We start from the raw sequence: 22628 nt of genomic DNA on the forward strand, positions 1-22628 counted from the left end.
AGATGCCCTTAAACCCTATTTGAAATTATTACTACCAAAGATGGTTGTACAAGCTACTGAGCAATGGTAATGTACTTAGTTTTTTACACATTGCCACACTGGGTTTTGGCTTAGTGTTTGTCAAATAAATAATGACAAGATGTAATATGTCATACACTGTTATTCATCTCAGTTTGGATTTAGATCATTTTAATTAAGGCTCAAATATTGTTCCTCTTGAGCTTTTCGTCATCATCATTATTAATTATTGTTAATTACATCTGTGGCACTCTAAATGCCATTCACAGTATTTTTCTTGAACATAACCCACACCTTAAAATGACATCAGGGAGTTCTGCTGGAAAGGTCAAGCTAGCCCATATTCAAGTAAACATTAGCTATAATTTCACAATAAAAGCACACACACGCACACAGTTTTCACTTGGCATAGCTGCATAGGGGCAATGTTTTCAAATATCCCACGAATGATCCTTTTAAAAAGAACCAAAATAAACAGGAAAAAATTAAGATGCCAAGTTGATGTATTCTACAAATCAAATTGTGAAAAGTGCCTCAGTCAAAAAATAAAAAATGACTGACCAAACCAGTCCAGAGGACCCAACAGACCGACGTTACTGTTGTTAACTACAACTGGATTGAAAAAAACAAAAAAACAAAAACAAATCTATGATGTGACTTTTTTTTACAAACTGGGGTGAAAAGGGAAATTGGAATTTAGAAGAAACAAATAGCCACATTTAGTATCAGCTTATCATGGATTCATATTGCAGTCGTACAATATGCAATACCGGTATATACACTACATATTTGGGCAACATGAAACAACATGAAACTTCCGGATAAATCAAGTTAATAAAGCCTGGAGGTTTACCAGTTCATGTTGAGAGACGTTTCAAGTATTTCCTATAATCTTATTGTTAATATTTTTTAAAGACTGTCAGTAAAGACGAAAGAAACATAAAGAATAATAAATGGTCAGTTTCTTGAAGCAATCCCGAAAGAGTTACATGTTGCATGAATTGTAATATTACCATTAATATTTATTCTAAAATAAGATTCTTTAATGTCATGTTAGCATTATGTTGGGTAGTCAATATGGAGTTTTATTTTGAAAACAGGAAGTGAATGATCGTGAATTGGGTGGAAAGTGTTGTTTGCAGAAATTTAGCTAGCAGCTTAGCAGAGGAGGTGTCAGTCTCCAAAAAACAAAGAGGTTGTTTGTGGGAGCCGCAGGACCTTCGCTGTTGTCGTCAGGTCACGACCCGCTAAGATGGCAGAGCTGAGGCACCGTGGACCCAAAGACAGCGACCCTACGTTTCAGCAGCAGCCGTCAGAGGACAAGGTAACGTTAGCTTGGACTCAGTCCTGCCATTTAGCGGTCCTGACGCTAACTAGCCACCGAGCGATTTGAAATTCCCGTTACACTGTGACTGGTGTGACTAAGAAAGGTCATGTTAGAATGAATAATAAGGCATGTTTAAGTTTTACAAGGCTGTCGTCAATTTACTCTTATAACCACATCTTACAACGTAAAAGCTGTTAAAAGCATCTGAAAGACGCTATACAAACCATCCGCCAAACTACTCAAATTTTAAACTTGATTGGCTGGTGGTACACACCGTCTTCCTGTGTGTTCGTCCGCTGCGAAAACAACAGCAAACCAAATGCAAAAGTTAAAATTTCATCGATTCTGGAGCTGCCCTTTTCACCTACGTTATGCCGATGTGTATAGCAGCTGGTCTTGTCCAACAAAAACCCTTTAAATACATTTGAAGACGCTTTTTCTTGAATGCTAAGCAGTCTACCAGAAAATCCAAAAATAATAAACATAGATTTGTAAGGCGTGCTGCAAGCTAGCCACATACGCCGTTGCACACAGAGGTAAATAAGCGATGAAGGTCTCCATGTTGGCCCTTTATGAGCTAGCACCGATGCTAAATGTTCAGCAGCAGCGTTAAGCTAAACGTTTTATTTTGTTTGTGTATTTATTTATTTATATTTGTAAATTTTGGTTTGATATGACCGATAGCGATGATGTTCGCGAGCCCTGCTAGGCTAAAGTGTTTAGTAGCTGTAGTTACATTAACAACCACTGCTTCGCGTCGTAGACTGATGGGTAGCACGATATTATAATTAATCTCTCTTAACAAACTGTTATTAAGCTGTTTCAGTCAGTGTGAGGGGAAATAAAAGCAACATTTATGAGTTCAACATGGACGATGCGTGGCATTGAATGAAGAAAGGGGCGTGGTGATAGACGTGTGGATATCTAGGACGAGATAATTACAGAAAATTGGAGAGTAGCTGAAAGCAGTTGGAGAAAGTAGTGGAAGCATTAGTGACATCCTCACAGCGAGCCACACAGGCTAATGTAATTTTCCAGGGAAGCGCACTGTGACTGGTTTAACGTGTTCTTTATTATTTACTTTTTTGCCATGACTTGTTTAAGAGCAGCCTACCTCATGACCTTGAGCTTGCAGTTGTGCAATCAGGTGAATAATTTGTATTATTTTCGATAATAATAATAATGCTACAATTCTGATACAAAAGTATCCATTTTATGTCCACTTCTGCTGAAATAAAAGAAATTGACACTGACAATACAGAATACCCAACCAGATTATTTGCAGTTAACTATTTATCAGTAGTTTGCCTGAGCAGAACCAGGGTTTATTTGAAAAAGTCTAGCTTGGTGGAGGCGCACATGTGGACAAACATTTGTAACTCTGTGTAATATCACGCAATTTACTAAAGAAAAAGTTGCTCTAAAGACAGTTATATTAGCTGATGAAATTACTTTTGTTGAGGTAGTTTTATGGTGGATTGCATAATTTGAAATATAGTGAAATTCAGTTCACAAGTGCATGAATGCTTCAGTCTTTGATTAGGTTACATAACCTCATGGTATAGCTGCAGTGTCTTGATGACGTCAGTAGAGTTAAACTGTTTGATCACAGTTGTCTACTTTGGCTACTTTCCAGCATGGTGAAGCTAGATCACAAGCCTGCACTTTTGTATCTGCCTCCCTGTGAAGGAATCGCTTTCCTCTTTGCACGAAAACCATAAGATCCAAATAAAAATGGCCTTTTATGGCTGACAGAAGCAGCCTTTTCTAATCAGTTAGAGATTAAAGAAAAAACAAACCCAGATGTGCAAGACAGCATAAAAGGGAAGAAGTGTTTATGTGAAAGGAGCGTCTATTTTTAACTCAAGCATCCTGAATGACGGATATTGTCTCCATAGAAACCAGGAAAAGGAGAATGGGCCTGTGTGTATGTGGATTCTTGTGTGTGCTTCTGCATTCGTCTCCTGGGTTTTGACTTCTGGGTGGCAGTGCACACTAGTGACTGTTTCATATAATTTGAAGGGAACTTAATTAAATTTTCTAAGTCTTATAAAACATACAATGTTTTTTAATATATATTTGGCTGACTTGTAACAAACATGATGCAGCCAATCAGGGAATCACTATTTTGTTCACAACATTAACAGAAACATGCGATCCTCAACCTCTGGATTAAATCTCTCTTAAAAAGCTTGCAAACTTAACAGAGCAGCGTTTTGTTATTAGAAACTTTTCTACTTGAAGTTCTTGCTCACAGGAACTGTTTATCTTGAACCAAGTTTTTAGTGTTAATATGTTGGTTTGAATAACAGAAAAAGTAGGGTTACTTACCAAACTCAGATACAGAGACCTTGGCCTGGGGCGTGGGCAGATGGAGAATATCAAATTAGAGGAGCACTGGTGTGATATTAGTGTAAAAAGCTCAAATAAGTCGTTCTTGCTCTCTAACTTGTGTGTCTGTGTGTCTTCAGTGTTACTTATAAGTATTTATTGCATCTAATAACCTGTTACAACCAACTCCATTAATATTATTTGACTTCATTTGTCTCCTGGATGCTCCACTGCTACTGTAACTTGTATGAGGAGCAGTAAAATGAGGTGCACTTAGACTGAGATGAGGAAAGGAGAAACTGTTATGACTTTAAATATCACACAGTGCTGAAGTTAGACTAGAGAAGATAAATTCGCTGAATACATTTTTAATACTTTTTATTTTGGTCCTGTTTTCATTTATCATTTAACTGATCATTCAGATTTAGTCAATTTATATTCTAAGATATATTTATTTGCTGCATTTTCTTTTATAAAGTTACCAAATCCGTGTTTTGAGCCTGATATTGTTCATGTCTCGTCCTCACTGTTTTGGCAGACTTTACGCTAAGGTATCTATATCTTGTCTCTGTGGCTAAGTAAATGTAGAACAAAGTGAAACTGAATTAAATAGAACATCTCACCAACATGTAACCAAACGTCTCATCATGCTAGTTCATATTGGACTGATATCAATATTTGAGTGATGCATGCCTAACAAGAAGTATTATTATGTATTAAAGCCGGAGCCCGACTAATATAATATTTGGTGATGTAAACGTCCAGTATACGGGCAGATTTTTTTTTAAAGACACATTGTTATTTGTTTGTTTTTAATCTAATAAATATCCAGCTGTAGTATGGATTATTTGCCAAATTGTGAATGTGAGACCAAGTGGGCGTCACAAAACCACGTCAGCCATCTGCTGGGTGAATCTGATGTGTCAACTCCAAGCCTTATTTGGTCACCAGCAGCAGAGAGGGCAGCAGGGGATGAATGAGAAGTGAAAGAACAAACTGCCTTAAAAAACCCTCTCTATTATTGGCACAGGAGCTCTAACCATCCATATTTTTTAGCATTGCCGCTATGGGGGGATAAAGATCAGTCAGTGTTGTAGGCAGGCCTTCATTAGCAAACAGATGGTTTTGAGAAATCAACAATATGGATGGAGATGATTTGGAGCAGTGTTTAGCCTCCCACACACGACTGTACACTGACAGTCCATTAATCATAATATGTTCATCTCAGATGAAGCCGATGCTTTTTTTTTTTTCCTGCTTTTTTTCCACACAGACGCACCCTGAGCAAAATTTGTTGTTCGCTCTAAACCACTTCTCAGAAAACATTGCTCTGTTGCTTTGTATTTCTCCTCTTGCACAATAACTCACTAACGGACATTTAGTATCCATCCATCCATCTCTCTCGGGAAAGAAAGGGGATTACGCTTCTGCGGTGTGTGTGCGCTACAGCGAGAAACGGTAACATCTGCAGCACAAAGTTTGTTGCAGAAGTTTGAGTGAGAAAAAGAAGAGTATGTTTATAGTGGTAGCTACTGCAGACGAAAGAGAGTCTAATGGACCCAGACCAGAAAGCTAGTTACCAGCCACGAGCCAAACTATTGTTTATATTATTCTATTTTATTCTATTGTATATAGTATTTTATTTTATTGCATTCCAGTGTTTTCTAATTTCTGCTACATAACTTTGCACTTTTGCTGTAACGAAACACATTTCCCAGCTGTGGGACTAATAAAGCTTATCTTATCTTATCTTATCTTATCTTATCTTATCTTATCTTATCTTATCTTATCTTATCTTATCTTATCTTATCTTATCTTATCTTATCTTATCTTATCTTATCTTATCTTATCTTATCTTAACTCGGAACACTAAGCATTAGCCAGAGGTATCTGTACATCGGAGCCGGGGGATCTGGTGCTAAATCTGCCATTCTGATACTTACGTGAACATACAAAAAGTATGCTTTCGATATGGAGGGAAATATGTCTCAAAGTGTTGCAAATGTGTTACAAGCAATGATTTGTACATATTTGTTTCACACTGGGACTGAAACGCAGCTTACATTTGCGGATCTGTGTGAAGCTGACAGCTTTAAATTAGTCTCAAAACTCCATGTGGGCATGCGATGTCATCTGCGCGTATCAGGCGATTCGTCCACATGTATTTAAGGATTTGCGAACGAGCGAGAGACACGATACATGTAGTTTTGGACACTTGATGCAATTTTACTTTATGCTCAGGGCTGGATGGTTGATTTCTGCCTGCGGCTTGATGAGAAAACAAGATGACAGCACACTGAAGTGGACTGAAGTCATAATTGCATACAAATAGTTTTCATGATTATTTGAAAGTGGGACTCAAATAGACCTGCAAAATGATGTTTTATTTGAAAGTAAGCCTGCACACGTCGGAGCTGTTTTTTCCTCTCTTCTCGTTTGTTAAACGGATCTTAAAAAGTAAAACAGGTCTTATTATAAAGACTTCTTAATATTCTTGCATTAAGTATGTAATAGTAAGCATTATCCTCTCCATATTCCATCCGTCCATTTGTTACACACCCACTATCACCACAGACACACACACACACACACATATGCGGCTCTTTTTCTCCTAAAGCAGTAGCCTAGCATCACTGTTTTTGTTTTTAAATTGTTTATTTTTGATAGTTTTATAATACATTGGTGCTGTGTGAAGATGGAAAATATTACAGATGCCAGCAGCCAACAAACATCTCACCTATTCAGTTTTTTTTTAAAGTTTTTTTTATTTATTTATTTATTTTTTTACTGAAACTGTTGGAGAAGAACCACTTCACTGTTATTTTGAAATTGTGTGGTGTTTTCACAACCACCACCTCACCTCAACCTGAGTAACTGGCAGAACTGAAAACATCTGTGCAGGTTGACATGCTGTTAGTTCTAACCAGCCTGGTTTTCATGCAGTAATGGTAATAAAGTGTTTGTGGGGTGGGGAGTTTTTAGAGTTGCATATGTTACCATTTTGGGTAAAGGTGGTGTTGGGTTTTTTTTTTTTTTTGTCACATGTGTCACAAATGTGTCATATGAGTGTTGGGCAAAAAGTACCAAGAGATTACTTACCCAGGTATTTTATCGCGTGATCACAGCACCAGCTCATTGCTCCTGTAAATATGTAAAAAAACAGACATGCATCATATTCCTGGATAGCTCAGAGAGAAAAGGTAAACTCTCCTAAGTTCATCCGTGATCTATGATTAAACAGCACATATCTAAATGTTCTGTTATGGTTATATTAGAATAGTTGTTTTCCTTCCCTTTCAGAGCCAAATCTTCCATTTCTTCTCTGTTTTTGTCTGTTTGCAGGGTTCGGACAATGAACTGAAGGCAGAAAAAGAGGGGGTGTCAGACAGTGAGTCCAAAGTGGACTCTGGTGTCCCAGAGGTGCCAGTCCCTCCTGACGACACCCCTGAGGTTTTAAATAAGGCGCTGTCTGGACTCTCTTCAAGGTATGCTGAGTATCAAAGGAAATATAAACTGCAAGCTGTTTGCAGTGTGTTTTAAAGCTATGAACGTAAAGATGCGTCCTCTTCCTAGGGCCGGAACACGCTCAGTCTTGTTTATTGATATCGAACACCCCCATTGTCTGTGTACTGTGAGTTGCTATGCGCTCATTTTAAACCCACCTACCTAAACAAGAACCCCGGGTTTTTTCTGGACTGCATGTAAGGCTACGTCCACACGTACACGGGTATTTTTGAAAATGGAGATTTTCTGTTTTTTTAAATTTTTAAATTTTTTTTAATTTTTAATTAATTTTTTTAAAATCCCGTCCAGGCTGCTAGGAACATGCCAAAGCAACAGTTAGCGATATATTTCTATCCGTGTAGAAATGTTGGCCAATCAAAAGTCTAGAAGCCTGGGTGGGAAAGAGTAAACAAAGATGGCGCATAGAACTCAGTTCTGCTTCTATGTGTGGAGGGACAGTAACTGTGTTGTATATGTAGGCATTTAAACATTGCAGAGAGTAAAGTTAACAGTATTGTCTAAGTCCGCTATTGTAGAAATCCATTTCACCGAAACGATAACGTGTGACGTGAAAAAGGCGCACACCTTTGACGCTGCGTTTTCTCTGTTTTCCTCGTCCAAACGTAAATGCAACAATGGAGTTTTTGAAAATCTCCACCCTGGCAGGAGTTTTTAAAAATCTCTGTTTTCAGTGACCGAAAACGCCATTTACGTGTGGACGAAAGGTGCAAACGCATAGAAAAATCTGCGTTTTCAAAAATACCCGGGTACGTGTGGATGCCAAGCCGCGTTGCCACCGTGGAGGTGTCATGATTCATACAAAGGAATTCCTCGTCACATATTTGAATGATTTTGGCCTTTTTGATAACATAATATAAGTAAAAGTTTTGGCCCAGGCTCTTTCAGTTGTGCTTACGTTTAAAATACAACTCGCTTGTTGCTTTTTTAATTTTTTTGTATTGTCATTTTGCCAGTGTCATTGTTTATGTCTTTTCTTCAGATGGAAGAACTGGTGGGTGCGAGGCATCCTAACACTAGCCATGATCTCCTTCTTCTTCTTCATCATCTACTTGGGCCCCATGGTGCTTATGATGATTGTGAGTACAAACTACTGATTTGTCCTGCTTGACTTGACTTGTCATTCCACTTTTAGAGCCATCGTTTGTGATTTGAGACAAATTAAGCTTTTTGATACAAAATTATTTCAGTTAAGATGAATCGTGTTACGAATCAGACTTTTTCTCACTGAGTATATATAGAAGACGTGTTAATGTTCAGAGCTACTCTAAGCAGCGCAGTCAGTTTATTTTTTAAAGAAAATTAAAATCATAGTATTGTGGATTAAAGAGGATCCAGTTTCTCTAATCATTTGCAGGATAGTTGGCTCCGTCATCAGGGAATACCCTGAAAATAGGCCTGTCAGCCATTTTGTGTCAGTAGGACACCATACTGTGTCACACACACTGAGTTGTGCTCAGGGTTTTTCCTGCACAGAGGAGTATTTGGTGCCCTGCAAAGAGGTTTAACAGAGCCAGTGGAGAATCAGCAGTGTTGTAATAATGATCTTTATTAACTAGTTTTGTTTTATTGTGGTCTTATTTACACAAGTGTGATCCACAGTGTTGCTCATCAATACATTCAGACTATTGGACTGTGGAATATTCATCCATTTCTGTCAGATAAAGTAACCGGTATCTTCTACTGTACTTTGACTGATCTTGCCATGTTTTCTTCCACCCCAAAAGCCCGTTCTGGTTTGTCCTATCAATATTTTGCCTTTGTGCTGCTGACACAGTGTTTTATCTACGCAGGTCCTCTGTGTCCAGATAAAATGCTTCCAGGAAATCATTACCATTGGTTACAGTGTGTACCACTCCTACGACCTGCCGTGGTTCAGGACATTGAGCTGGTGAGGACACAGACACACACAGTGTTCACTTGGCAAGACAAAGAATGGGATATTAAAAGCAAATGTCCATGTTGGCGTCTTTCTTATTGTATTGTCTCATGTTTTTACTTTGTTACAGATGTCCTGAGGTTTGTTATCAACCCATTTTAAATTAGCAGTATCTTAAAGATTATATATTATAGCAGAATTACAATGAATCATCAGTGCTGTTTGATTTGTAGCAGTAGTGGTTTATAGTGTAGTGTAATCCTGATATTCACTATGCCAGGAAACTCAAACTCCTTGGAACACTGTTCTCCATGTACAGGTGTAAACTTTTAGCTGTCTGCAGTTTTCATGAAGAGAAGTTAGTCAGCCTTGTTGATTTATTTGTATTTGTGTTTTTCCCCCCGCTGGCATATTGAATTCAGAGTCTGATTAGCTGCTGTGACAACACCATCAGCTGCGTACATTTACTCTAACCCTTTGAATTACAGGTACTTCCTGCTGTGTGTGAACTACTTCTTCTATGGTGAGACCGTGACAGATTATTTCTTCACACTGGTTCAGAGGGAGGAACCCCTTCGCATCCTCAGCAAATACCACCGCTTCATCTCCTTCGCGCTCTACCTCACAGGTAGAAAGACACAAAGTCCTGCTGTAGATTCTGTGTTAACGTCATCATGCCAGCTGCCCACAACAAACATTCTTCCAAGTTATTCAGTAATGACTTATAATAAATGTTTATTACACTAAAACAAACTGCTGAACATGAGATAAGTGCACAATCAATAAACAGACATTAGATGCAGTTTACATTGTCATAGCAACCAGAAGTGTCAAATTTCTTTTAAGAGATGTCAGTGATTGGTCAGTCTGACTCAACAAAATACATTTACAATCAGTAATATTTCCATGAGTCATTCAACTGTTCAAAGTTTTATTGTTGTATGCACAGTAAAGAAAAATGTTTCCCTGTACAATGAAATTGTTCCTTTACTATCACCAACAGATGCCGAACAGAAAAACCCACATATATAAATAGAAAAAATGCTCATTTTAAAAATAGAATAAAAACAGTTATGAATACTGCATTTGATAAATACATTAGAGATGAAAGAGGAATCTGAGTTGCAATAAGCTGTGTACATATTTAGAATGCTACATCGTGTGTGTGTGTGTGTGTGTGTGTGTGTGTGTGTGTGTGTGTGTGTGTGTGTGTGTGTGTGTGTTGTAATTCTATTTCAGATATCTCTCAAGGTTGTTTCTTCAAATTTGGTATTTTTGGTTATAACCAGTGAATTTATATATTAATACATATCATATTATTCAGTTATGTTATTTGAGTTTCAAGTGATGTAAACTAGGACTTGACTGATTGGTGGAAGCACACAGGCATGCTTTGATGGAAAAATGAGTCTCAAGGTTTTATATGTTGGTTAGTTCAAAGCTTATTGTTTCAGTTACTATGCTAACTTTAGATGTTCCACTTCCTGTACTTCTTTGTCAGTTAGTAATACATTACTACTATAGCTTCTTGCTGATGCCAAACAGGATGTGGGGAGGAAGGAAGCACCCAGACTGTCTTACCTACTAGATTTAAGGTGCAATTGAATGGCCCGTTATGACTTTGAGCACAAATGCTCTGAAGCTCGTGATTTGAAGTGACATTTAATGCAGAGTTTTGTCATCCTGTACATCTTAATGTCTTGCTTGAAGAAGCTTTACTGTCAGTCTGAAGAGTCCAGGAAACCAACAGCGTCAGTATGTCTGAGTCAACTTCCGTTCAGGCCACATTTTCTCAGATATTCTTTGCTTTACAACATCCTCTCGTTTCCTCAGTCACGTAAAAGAAAAATATTCACTGCATCCTAAAGTAGGCATGCTGTGAAATAAGTCAAGCTAGATTGAATCAGTTTGACCAAAGATGACCTTAAGGAGGTTTCCTCCTCTTTACGGTCTGTGTGTCTTAATAAGTCGTCCTGTTGTTGCAGGTTTCTGTATGTTTGTGCTGAGTTTGGTGAAGAAACATTACCGCCTTCAGTTTTACATGGTAAGTGCTGCCCTGCATACTCCGTGCATCCTGCCTCAAGGCTACTGGCTTATTCATGAGGCTAGCTAAAATATAAACCCTCAAGTAAAAGGGAAATTGGGTCAGAGACGGATCCTGCAGAAAAAAACCCCCACTAGTACATTCCACTTTGATTTGGCCATACCTAATGTGCCTGCTATTTCTGTCAGATTTGTTTTACTGTTGGCAGGTTATGAAATGTTGTTTCCTTTGCATTGAGAGCAACTTTGACCTCCATTTTGTGGAGGCCAAATCCAACATGTAGAATCATCTCCAGACCTGCTTAATCTAAGCTAATGAAAGAATAGCTGTAGTTACAGTTGAATCAATAAAAATATTGAATTATGTTAAAAAAAAAAGGCTTCCTCAACAGTTAGTGCAACATATATCTTGAATACGTCTTTGTCACAGTTCAATTCAGTTCAGTTTTACCACAACAACAGTCGCCTCAAGGCGCTCTATATTGTAAGGTAGACCCTCCAATAATACATACAGAGGAAAATCCAACAGTCTTTTTTTGGTGACAGTGGGAAGGAAAAACTCCCTTTTAACAGGAAGAACCAGAAAGAAGAACCAGGCTCAGGGACGGGCAGCCATAGTTGAAATAATGTTGTCGATGTACCAAAGTAAAAGGATACAGCTGTGTGTTTACAGCTGTGTGTTTACAGTGGGGCAGGTTTATGTTGAAACACTAGTGGTCTTAAGAAAAACACCCGAATGGAAACACAGTAACAGTTTTTTTTTTTTTTTTTTTTTTTTGGTAACACAAAGGCTTGTAAAAACCATCTAAAACATGACCAGCAGGTACTAATACAATACAATACAACTGTATTTATATAGCACATTTAAAACAAAGTGCTTCACAACAAGGTTAAAACATAACAAATATTTGTACCCTGTTATGCTCTTATAGACTAACAAGTGAGAAACGCTAGTTAAACAATCAATACAGATAAAACTCTTCTGCGTGACACTGATTATAAACAAAATTTACAGAGCCTGTGTCATTGTCCAAAAATGTATGAATTTAACTACACGTCATTGATCTTGTGCCCGTCTGCACAGTTTGGTTGGACCCATGTGACTCTCCTGATTGTTGTGACCCAGTCTCACCTCATCATTCACAACCTGTTTGAGGGAATGATCTGGTACGTTAAAGGCTCCTTATCCAATTCTCTAAATCTAATTAAAATTCAGTTATTTTGCACCTTAATGCAAATATCCATACACCTGCCATGTAAACTGTTCTTTGTGTGATCAGGTTCATTGTGCCCATTTCTTGTGTGATCTGTAATGACATCATGGCCTACATGTTTGGTTTCTTCTTTGGGCGAACCCCTCTTATCAAGGTTGGTTATTTTGAACGTTTGAAGCTGCTTAAACATGGAATGCAAATACATAAATGTTTAATGTTTTTAATATAATGTTTATTGTGAATTATTGATGCATGTAGCAAATCACCTAAAGGCTGTTGTGCTCTGTATGGTGGTGTATGATTTCTTTGATACTGGCTGTTGCAGCTGTCGCCTAAGAAGACTTGGGAGGGCTTCATCGGTGGATTCTTCTCCACCATAGTTTTTGGAATCATGGTAGGATGTGAATTTTATTTATTTATTTTTTTCCTTTTAGCTCTTAGCGGTGTAGCATTCTGTAGGAGCTGCTTGAATATGCAAAGTGGTATTTATCTCACAATGAATTATGGTTAAATGGAGTAAAATCAGCTGTGTAGGGCAGAAAAACTCACTCTCCTCATGTCATATACCAGCCGCACCTTCCTGATTTAGATGCCTGTTTAAGTAGGGCTGGGTATCGTCACTGATTTCTAGAATCGATTCAATTCCGATTCACAAGGTCCCAAATCGATTCGATCCACGATTCGATTTAATTCGATTCGATTCGATTTAAATCTGGGAAATTTTGACAGTCAGAAGTATAATTCAGATCAGAACATTTACATATTTTTGTATCTATAAAAAGGAAGCTGACACTCGCAAGACTTTATCCAAGGTGTGAGCATCACAGCAGAGGCCTTTGTGTCAAAGTAGCTGAAGATAAAACACAGAAAAACATGAAGGTGATTTTCCTGGCCTGGGATTTTATAAAAATATTCTGCAGTACATCAAAAACGAAAGAAAACCATTAATTAATGAACATTACCTCTGACGTTACAGCGGTTTTATTAGACACACGGCTAAGCATTTTGCATTTTGAATAATATTAAAAAGTTTAAATTTGTTCAGTATTGAACAGCAGAAATGAGGTTTTCTTTTCGGAAGAATGTAAAAGGGAAAAAAACAGCGGCCGACAGCGCTGTAAACAACAGTAGACTTGTGCGTAACAAGCAAGCGAATAATGAAGAAAGCGAAACTGTTCGAGAGAGAGAGAGGGGGGGGAGGGAGAGAGAGAGAGCTGCGCATCGCAATGGAAGCAAAACAGTAAAAGAGTGAATTCATGACGATGTTTATGTGAAGCGTTTGGATCTTCTTTAGCTGCTGGTTCGGTCAATATTGTTTGGAGAGAGATCAAACTAACAGCTTTAGAATCAGCGCATAAAGGGCATGAACACAAAGCGCGGACCCGGATCAGCGAGCTGTCTGCTTTCAGCCCCGACTGTGAGAAAGGCGACATCTAACTGATTCTGATCCGCGGGTCGCGCTGTGTCTTTAAGTCTATGTGCAGAATCCCTGTACCTGCTCTCATTTACTGTTTGGTGGTTCTTGAAATTTTGTGAGATGTCACCAGAGATTCTGGCATTTCGGACAAAATAAATTTATATTAAAAAATCGATTCAGGATTTTAATGAATCGATTTTACGTTATCCAAGCCAGAATCGATTTTAATCGATGAATCGATTATAAAAACCCACCCCTATGTTTAAGCTGCATCTTCTCAGCTCTCACTCTAACATCATTGCGACTGCTTCCTTGTGTGGGTGTCTGCGGTTCTAACCCTGCTGCCACCCCATCGTTTACCTGTAGGCCTCGAGGGGATCATTGTTCATCACTTCAGTTTCTGTATGTGTCATATTTCCGGGGCGTAATGAGCTCTGAAGCAAATCATTTCAAACACAATGTGTTTGTCTCAACTTAGTTAAACATGCACTCATCACAAATGTTTGTGGCTGAGACTCACGCTGAGGTTGATTGCTCTGAGCTCTGGATATCTTTAGCTTTAGCCTCTTTGGCTTTGGTAGCTTTTTTAAAATGCCCATGTTCAGCTGGGTGAGGGTGTATTAAGTGTAGTTTTATACTGGGTTTGCTGTAGCTGTTGTTGTCTCCAGTCACAGCGTCTAGTTTCCATACTAATGACACATTAATGCGTTACTGGTGCCGGCACTGTGCACATGCATGCACAAACTCCTTTGTAATTGGTCATGTGGGAAGGCTGACTGGCTGGGCCGAGAACACAGGAAAGCAGTCAGTTCTGATCTCTGTCCAGTTAGTTGGTGACAAGTGACACGATTGAAGCATAACTTTGCTCTCTTCACAGCTCTCCTACGTCATGGCTGGCTATCGTTACTTTGTGTGTCCGGTGGAGTTCAACAACGACTCCAACAGCTTCCAGGTGGATTGTGAGCCATCAGAGCTGTTTCAGCTCCAGGACTACTTCCTCCCCAGTATGCTGGAGTCTGTCACCGGATGGGTAAGATTCAGTGGCTATTTGTTGCGGTTCATCCTGTGCCAGTATTTAGGCTTCTTACAGTCCTCTCACCAACACATTAAAAGTATGCAGAGCTTGTAGAATTTTATTGAACAGCGCTAAAGGAAACCTTACAGCCTGTTACAGCTTGAAACACAGTATACAAAGTTTTATACCCACCTAGAGCAAACACAAGGCAATATCTTATTAAAACTGTCAGGCCCAAGTTGTGAGTTTCAACAAGATTGGATGTAACGTGTCCTATGTTTCCACAGACCACAGTGCGCCTGTATCCATTCCAGATCCACAGCATTGCCCTCTCCTCCTTTGCCTCCATCGTGGGACCCTTTGGTGGCTTCTTTGCTAGCGGCTTCAAGAGAGCTTTCAAAATCAAGGTATGGATGTGGACCAACAGAAACTATTCACCACACATAAGTTGGATGTGGCCTATGATTATCAAGCAGTGTTTGTGTTTCTTAAGCCATTGTGACACTTTGTTCTGGGCCATTTTTGGAAAAGAGAAAGAACCTACCACGGAGTAGGCTCTGAAAGAGATACAGAGCATATAAGCAAGGCTTTTAAAAACGCACACACGCACAGAATGTCATGTCTTTTGTAGCTTTAAGCTTGTATGTCATCTTTCAGGATTTTGCAAACACCATCCCAGGTCACGGAGGCATTATGGACAGATTTGACTGCCAGTACCTCATGGCCACATTTGTTAATGTCTACATTGCTAGCTTCATTAGGTAAGCATATATTTATGAAGTTTAAAATATAATATAATGTATTTCATCTTGCTTGTTGTCAGTCTTTGTCCTTTACATGCTCTTTATGTTGCTTAAGCAGCGTTAAAGCTTGTAATAAAACCTAGTAGTTCAGTGTAAGCTAATGTTCACCGTCTGCACAGACTGAAGGGATGGTTTCTGTGAAGTGAGGTTGAATAAGGCACATCCAGGAGAAATTGCAAATCTTGATTTGTCAGTTTCAACTTTTGTGGATATGGTGAACGTTGCAGACATGGACCACAGCCTTACATTTAATAGCCTATTGGGCTAATAAGTAGACCAGGAACAGAAGATCAGGAGAAATGATGAATTTATCTGTGATATGAGGAGAATCAGTGGTCTTAGTGACTGCTAACATTAGTTAAGGTGGGCTTATTTAGCAGTACTGTGCAGTTAGCTCTCTATGTTTAACAGCAAACAATAACTTGCTACTCTTAGCTTTTAAAAATACAAGACAAATGCATTCACACGAAGCGCTTCTCACTCCTACTAATCTCCAATAAGGTGCTCAGTATTTACAGTAGAGCTGGGCGATATGAGATTTTTTCATATCACGATATGTTTTTTTTAATTTCAGGCGATAACGATATCTATCACGATATAAGCCAAATAACTATATTTGTAAGATTTAAATGTGCCGTTGCTCACAAGTAAAATGTGAAATAATCAGCAGCTTGTTTTTATTTAAATATTTATTTCCCATAATAAGTTCAACAGGGTAGATGTACTTAAGGAACATGAGACTTTTTCAGATAAATAAAGGCAAATATTGCAAACTACACAAAAGGCAGCCGCTAAAGCGTTTAAGTTTCAAAATAAAACAAACGAAACAGACTAAATTGTCAATTCCACTTAGAAACAAAATATTAATTCTAAAAATAAATCTTAGTTTGTTTTACAGAAGAACAGACAAAACTGACTAACTTTTGTCAATATCAAATAAACTGAGAACTAAAAGGAAATTCTCAATCTCTCCTTGTTGTATAGCTTAGCTTTTCAAACAGTTTTAACAGTTACTTTAGTCTGACAAAAGCCGAATGACGAATTAGCGCTTCCAGTCAGAGACTGAGGCTACGTCCACACGTACACGGGTATTTTTGAAAACGGAGATTTTCCGTTTTCGTTTTAAAAAAATAATCCCGTCCACACATAAAGGCAGAAATGAAGGAAAACGCTGCTATGAACATGCCAAAGCAGCAGGTGGAGCTAGATTCCTAACCGTGCAGAAATGTTGGCCAATCAGAAGTCTAGAAGCCTCGGTGGGAAAAAGTAAACAAAGCTGCGGCATAGAAGCAGAACCGAGTCGTATGTGTGGAGGGACAGTAACTGTGTGTATATGTGAGCATTTAAACACTGCAGAGAGTAGAATTAACAGTATTGTAGAAATTCATTTCACCGAAACAATAACGTGGCGCACAGTGTGACGCATGCACCAGTTTATTGTATTTCCAGACTTGCTTTCGGCACAATTTACAGTGCACGCTACTCTGTTTTTTGTCAGACTTGAAATAGCCGAAATACCTTCACACTACGGAACTTCTTTGGCTCTTCCGTTCGACAATCTCTCCGGCATTGGAACCATCATCTGTTTTCTCTTCGGTCACGCTCGGTTGATTTTTCTAGTCGGCACACTCATTTCCTCCATTATGCGCTGGCTCCATTACCCGCTGGCTGCTTCCCAAACAAACACACGTGCGGCTTGGCACTTGTGCTGTACGTAACAAGTCACGCGACGTGACGCTGCGGCTGTGATTGGTTCGGCTCTGCGCTACTTAGTTTGGATTGGCTGACCTTTTTTATTTTTTATTTTTTTTAAGAGGACAAGAGCGGCGAGGTCTATCGCGATAGCTTAATTTCTCTATCGAGTAAAAGTTATATCGCGATACATGTCGTTATCGTTCTATCGCCCAGCTCTAATTTACAGTGTATAATCAGTATTTAGTAAAACTATTTGCATGACAGATACGGAAGTTTTCAAAGCCTCAGGCTCAACTTTTAAATGCCACTGATTCTCAGTTCTCAGTGCATACTTTTTCATGTGATTCTGTTTATTTTGAAAAGTCTCAACAGGATCTTGAGCTTTATTGTGAAAGGTTAATGTGGAAAATAAACAAGCGGACACGCGATGGTTTTACTGTCGTTGTTGCTATTGACAACACATAAAAACAGGCGCTTGTCCATCCTTAGTGTGGTTATATTAAATATAAGAGAAAGAGAGAACTTTAATAAATTAATATAGCCACTACAGTGACCATCAAAACGATGAGAAAATATTGCTGTAAACAGTTTATTTTGCGACACCACGAAACAAACGATAGCGTGAAATGAAACATAGACGTTTTTATATCGTCATATCGTTATCTCGAACAGCCCTACCCTCTTGCTGTATTTACTTTTGTTTCTCCTGCCCCAGACACCTGACCTATGAGCAGACTGAACATTTTCAGCTGATTCGTAGGACACGTTTTGGTTCGCTAAACACAGTTAAATTTTTCTGTGTGAAAACAAACTAGACAATAAAAGAAAAAAATAAACGACAAGTTTACAAAAAGAAAGAAAGAACTACAGGTGTGAAAACACTCTAAGGTGGTCGTGTCCATCATGGCGTCCAGTTCAGAGACTTGAACCAATCAGCAGACTCCATCCCTGCACTCTCTGCACATACACCCACACAAATCCTGAGGCAAACCAAAAATCACACAGTGAGCATGGATCATAACACATTGCATCACCTGACATGAATCAATAGGTCTGTGCAGTTTTCATACTGTACTGTTTATATCCTGTTACTGTATGTACAGAATAGAATAAGTCTCCTGTTACATATAAACATGGTAAAGAAAAATTGGGTGATCACTACTTTAAATGTACACTTTTTCATTTGTCTGTTAACCTTAATATCTTTGCAGAACAATTAAAAAAAGTCATACTTGATAAAAGATAAGTGTCATATGCTAGTTGGTCTATAATTGTATGTTTAGTGGTTTCTTTGCAAGTTTCTGAAAGACTCATCGTGTCTCGAATCAACATGTTACTAATCAACCAACTCACTGTATTTCCACTGGTTGAGCAGATGACCCATAAGCCAAAGTACACTGCAGAGGCCAGGCTTTGAGTCAACCCACTCCCTCCCTACACCAAACCTGCTTTTCTGTCCGCACTCTGTACTGCATTTAAAATAAGTCTTATAAGTTGTGTCCCCACCTTTTTTTTTCTTAGAAATTATTTTTAAAGGCAGTGGTTTCTGGATAAAACTTTAAGTACATTTGTGCCTAAGCATTTCTCCACCTTCTTTCAGGGGCCCTAACCCCACCAAGGTGATCCAGCAGCTCTTGGCCCTCCGTCCAGATCAGCAGCTCTACATCTTCAATTCCCTGAAGGCTCACCTGACCGAGAAAGGCCTGCTGCCAGCGCTGGAGGAGGCCGCCGCAGCTTAGAGCCGCCAACAATCACAGCTTGCTCGCCCTAAGAGGAGGGGAGAGACGGGAAAGGAGGGCAGCGGCACCCAGGGAGCCCCGCGCACCCCTGGAGCTCTGGGAAGACTCAGTGCTTTTGCGTGAGCGAGAACACATCCAAGAAAAACAAACCGAAAACCACAAAATCGACAGCCTTGGGTCATTCCATTTCATGTGGGTGTGGGAGTCATGCTTGTCTGTGTTCCTACAGTCTGTGAATCATGTTTCTGACACCAGTGTTTTCAGGTTGAGTTTGTGAATTACTGTACTTTTACACATTTCCATTACCATCAACCTCTATCTAGTTACACTGTTAAACAAAATGTTGGTTTGCTGTACATTTCTACCTGTACACACAATATCCTCTATATATACCTTATTATTAATGTGTGTCGATATTTTATTGTTCTTTTTTTATTATTTCAATGCACTGCTCTCAGCGCTGTTACTCACTGTATTCTTACTCTACTGCACCCTCCCTCTAATTTAAGGGTAATTTTCTTTATTGTGAGTTTTTCTATTTATAAATAGATGTTTTTATATTTGGTATGGTTCTATTATATCTTAATGTTGTCTTTTTTTTCTTTCTTTCTTTCTTTTTTTTAAAGTCAGGCTAAATTCACCATCGCCATCTGCCATGTACATTTTTTGTCTTTGTTTTTTTCTGCCATTCATCAAAGCCTCTCATGCTTGGCCAAATCTTTAAGACGTTATTGTGCCGAAATCAAAGGTGAATGACTAAATTAGACTTGAAGGGGACCTCTAATGCTTTGTTCCAGCTCTTGGATGGTAGCTTTATGTGATTCACAATTCCTTATATATCCTACCCCAGGCCTTGCTGCAGCTCCTCAGTTCATCTTCGGAAACGAGTTGTTTCAGCTTCCTTCCTTTTTAAACTTTGTTCTGATTGGCTGCTGCGCATAAACAGACTTTATATCACACTGAGCCAAGAATGGGGGGGAAGCTTTCTAAAGCCAGACAACTCCCAGAGATTGCACATGCACTGACCTCATGTTTGAAAGGTTAGCCATGGTTATTAATGTATGTATGTGAGTGAGGGAGGGAGGACAGGTCCACTTTAGGTCCATAAAGTCTTTGAGTTCAACTATTGGTGGTTTTGTGTTTACGGAGCATAAAAGCTACATTATCATCTTGTTGCTGTTCAGCAGAAATGATGTCACAAATAGAGCTGGCTACGTTTGTTTTACATGTTTGTTTGTTTGTTTGTTTTTATTTTTGTGGTCTGTTGCTTGTTGACTGTAAGGTACAGAGGGATCGTTGCATTATGGCTACTCCCTCTGACAGCTGGAATGTGTAACAGTGCCACAGTTAGGGTTTCTACACTGCCACCAGCTGCTTGTGCGTGCTGTGATGTCACTGTTTTTCACCGCTTGAGCGCAGCACAAACGGCATATCGATACTGACTGATCAACTTGATTTATTTGTGGCCTGTTGCCGTCTCATTGGGTGAAACTTTGGCCAATACAATCCGTTATTGTGTACGTATTGCAGTTCATTCCCTTTTCCAGTGGCGGCTTTTTAAAATTTTTTTTTATTTTTGCCACTTTCAAGTAAGTGTGTGTGTGTGTGTGTGTGTGTGTGTGTGTATTGGATTTAACGATAAAATATAAAAGCTGGGACTTCATTAAAGCTGGCTTCTTTTCTGATTTCACACACAATCTGGGGATGTTTAAGGACCACCACATTGTTTTTATTAAACCTGCCACACACGGACTCATGCTCTTGATCATTTCATAATCTGCAGACAGATTTTGGTGGAATAAAGTGGGCCTTTGAGTCAGCGATACGCTGCTAAGATGCATTTGTGGGAATTGTCTGGCTGTTTCATCCTCGTCTTTTCCACTTTTTCTTCCACTGTGCTGGGTTATTAAAGTTCACAGACAGATGGAAAATTAATCCACTCAGATTACCGGTGATTGTTCAGGTGAGAAGCCTTGTAGACAAAAGACTTGGATGGTGTTTGCACACATTCATTGTTTTGTTTCATGTCTACTCATAGGACAAAACAGCAATATGAACATTCATGCAGTAGTCAGTGTAGCAGGGATATGATCATGGAGAGTAAGAAACGCATACTATTTATATTATTTATATATAAATATATATTTATGTTGTCTGTGTGACAGCATGTCTCTATGCTAGCCATACAAATCAGCTGATACAGTAAACGACTGCTTTATTTCACCTTAAATTTCCTCTGAACTGATACCCCCCCCCCCCCCCTCCCCCAAGAAAAAGTTATATTTTTAAGCAATGCACTTTATTGCTACCCAGATCTAGATTGCGGCAATCAATTTATAAAAGGGTCCCCCTTTTTTCCCATAGGAGCCGTTGTGTAAACCCAGGCATGGCTTTGTGTTGTGTCATTCCATTCATGATTTCTGTGCTGCATCCAGCTACTCCGTCTTTCTGAAGATGTTTTATTTAAGCAAACCGTTTTGAAAGTTACTATATTATACATTTATTAAGAGGCTGTTTAGGAAGACTATTTTGAGTGTTCTTTAGTATTTTTCTTAGAGTAATATTGAAAGTATTATTATTATTATTGCCATATAGGAAAAAGTGCAGAGATGACAGAAAGGTGTTTTCTTGCTGTGGCTTTATTAGTACATTTGGGTGTTTTTATTTAACCTTTTCCCTGATAGCCATTGTATGTTCACTTCTGCGTGGAGTGTGACTTGAATCAGTGTGGAAACTCATTCTAGTAGGTTCCAGGTAGCTAGTGTCTCAGCAGAAATAGATATCTTGTGATTTTTGTTGGGTTTTTTTGTTTGTTTTTTTGAGCCTCACTGTCTCGTTGTCCTTCGACAGTTTTTAAGCCTGCAGCTCTGTACTGCCATTTCACTGCCTGGTGTTGCAGACGGCCACTAGAGAGAGCTGGAGCTCCTGTGCTGGGTGGATGGGTTTGACCCTTTCTGACTGCTGCTTGATACATTCCAGTAACCCCTGAAGTTGAGATTTGCTCACAAGCAGGTCATTTTTAAGAGATAATCATGCCACTTTCAGAGAGAAACCTGATTTTTGTTGTTGTTTTTTTTCCTTCTTCCCCTGTTTTCGGGCACCTACAGTTGGATACGCCTCTGTGCTACTTTTATCAAGACAGTGCCACTTTCCTGACTGAGCAGGATGCAAAAAAGCAGTCTCTTTGAAATTTAAAAAAAAAAAAGGAATGTATGGGAGAGATGTGTCTGTCCCACATGCTGTGTAGACTCCCCTCCTGCCTTGTGTTATATTTTGTGGTTTGAAGTTATTATACAGCTATATGATTTCACTATATAATTATTCAAATGTGCAATGGTTTGTGTTGCGTTGTACATTGTCTAGAGAAAAGCTGTACTCTTTTTGATGCGGAAATGTGCTTTGTCTTGTTTCAGAGAAAATTAAAAGGTATTTAAAAAAAAAAAAAAAAAAAAAAAAAAAAGTGGTTACTGCGTGACTGGTTTCTTCCTTCTTGGGCTTCTTCCCCATTTAGTTGCATTTAGTTGACTTCCTTACACCCAGCTGTGTAATAGTTACTCCATCATTAAACAAGTGAGCATCAGTGCAGTCGGGAGTATTTTGTGGGCCACTGTGAGATGCCTAACCT

General features: G+C 38.9%; 1 protein-coding gene across 1 annotated transcript; it reads left to right on the forward strand.

The window, feature by feature from the left end:
• Nucleotides 1–1145: 1145 nt before the first annotated feature.
• cds2 (CDP-diacylglycerol synthase (phosphatidate cytidylyltransferase) 2) lies at nt 1146–22427 on the forward strand. The gene is made up of 13 exons (XM_080893529.1): nt 1146–1342; nt 7019–7161; nt 8181–8277; nt 8992–9089; nt 9566–9705; nt 11063–11121; nt 12205–12287; nt 12401–12488; nt 12660–12728; nt 14629–14781; nt 15054–15173; nt 15424–15527; nt 18865–22427. Exons 1-13 carry the CDS (start codon nt 1271–1273, stop codon nt 19001–19003), a joined length of 1365 nt encoding a protein of 454 aa, XP_080749655.1. The 5' UTR covers nt 1146–1270; the 3' UTR covers nt 19004–22427.
• The last annotated feature ends 201 nt before the right edge of the window (nt 22428–22628 follow it).

Source organism: Rhamphochromis sp. 'chilingali' (genome assembly GCF_963969265.1).
Source record: "Rhamphochromis sp. 'chilingali' genome assembly, chromosome: 10".
Taxonomy (NCBI): domain Eukaryota; kingdom Metazoa; phylum Chordata; class Actinopteri; order Cichliformes; family Cichlidae; genus Rhamphochromis; species Rhamphochromis sp. 'chilingali'.

What these genes read in the sequence shown, in the direction of transcription:
- cds2 (XM_080893529.1), top strand. Translation starts at nt 1,271, where the DNA reads ATGGCAGAGCTGAGGCACCGTGGACCCAAAGACAGCGACCCTACGTTT. An exon ending in AGCAGCCGTCAGAGGACAAG is followed by an intron (nt 1,343 to 7,018) that starts GTAACGTTAGCT and finishes GTCTGTTTGCAG; the next exon opens with GGTTCGGACAATGAACTGAA. An exon ending in AGAGAGCTTTCAAAATCAAG is followed by an intron (nt 15,174 to 15,423) that starts GTATGGATGTGG and finishes GTCATCTTTCAG; the next exon opens with GATTTTGCAAACACCATCCC.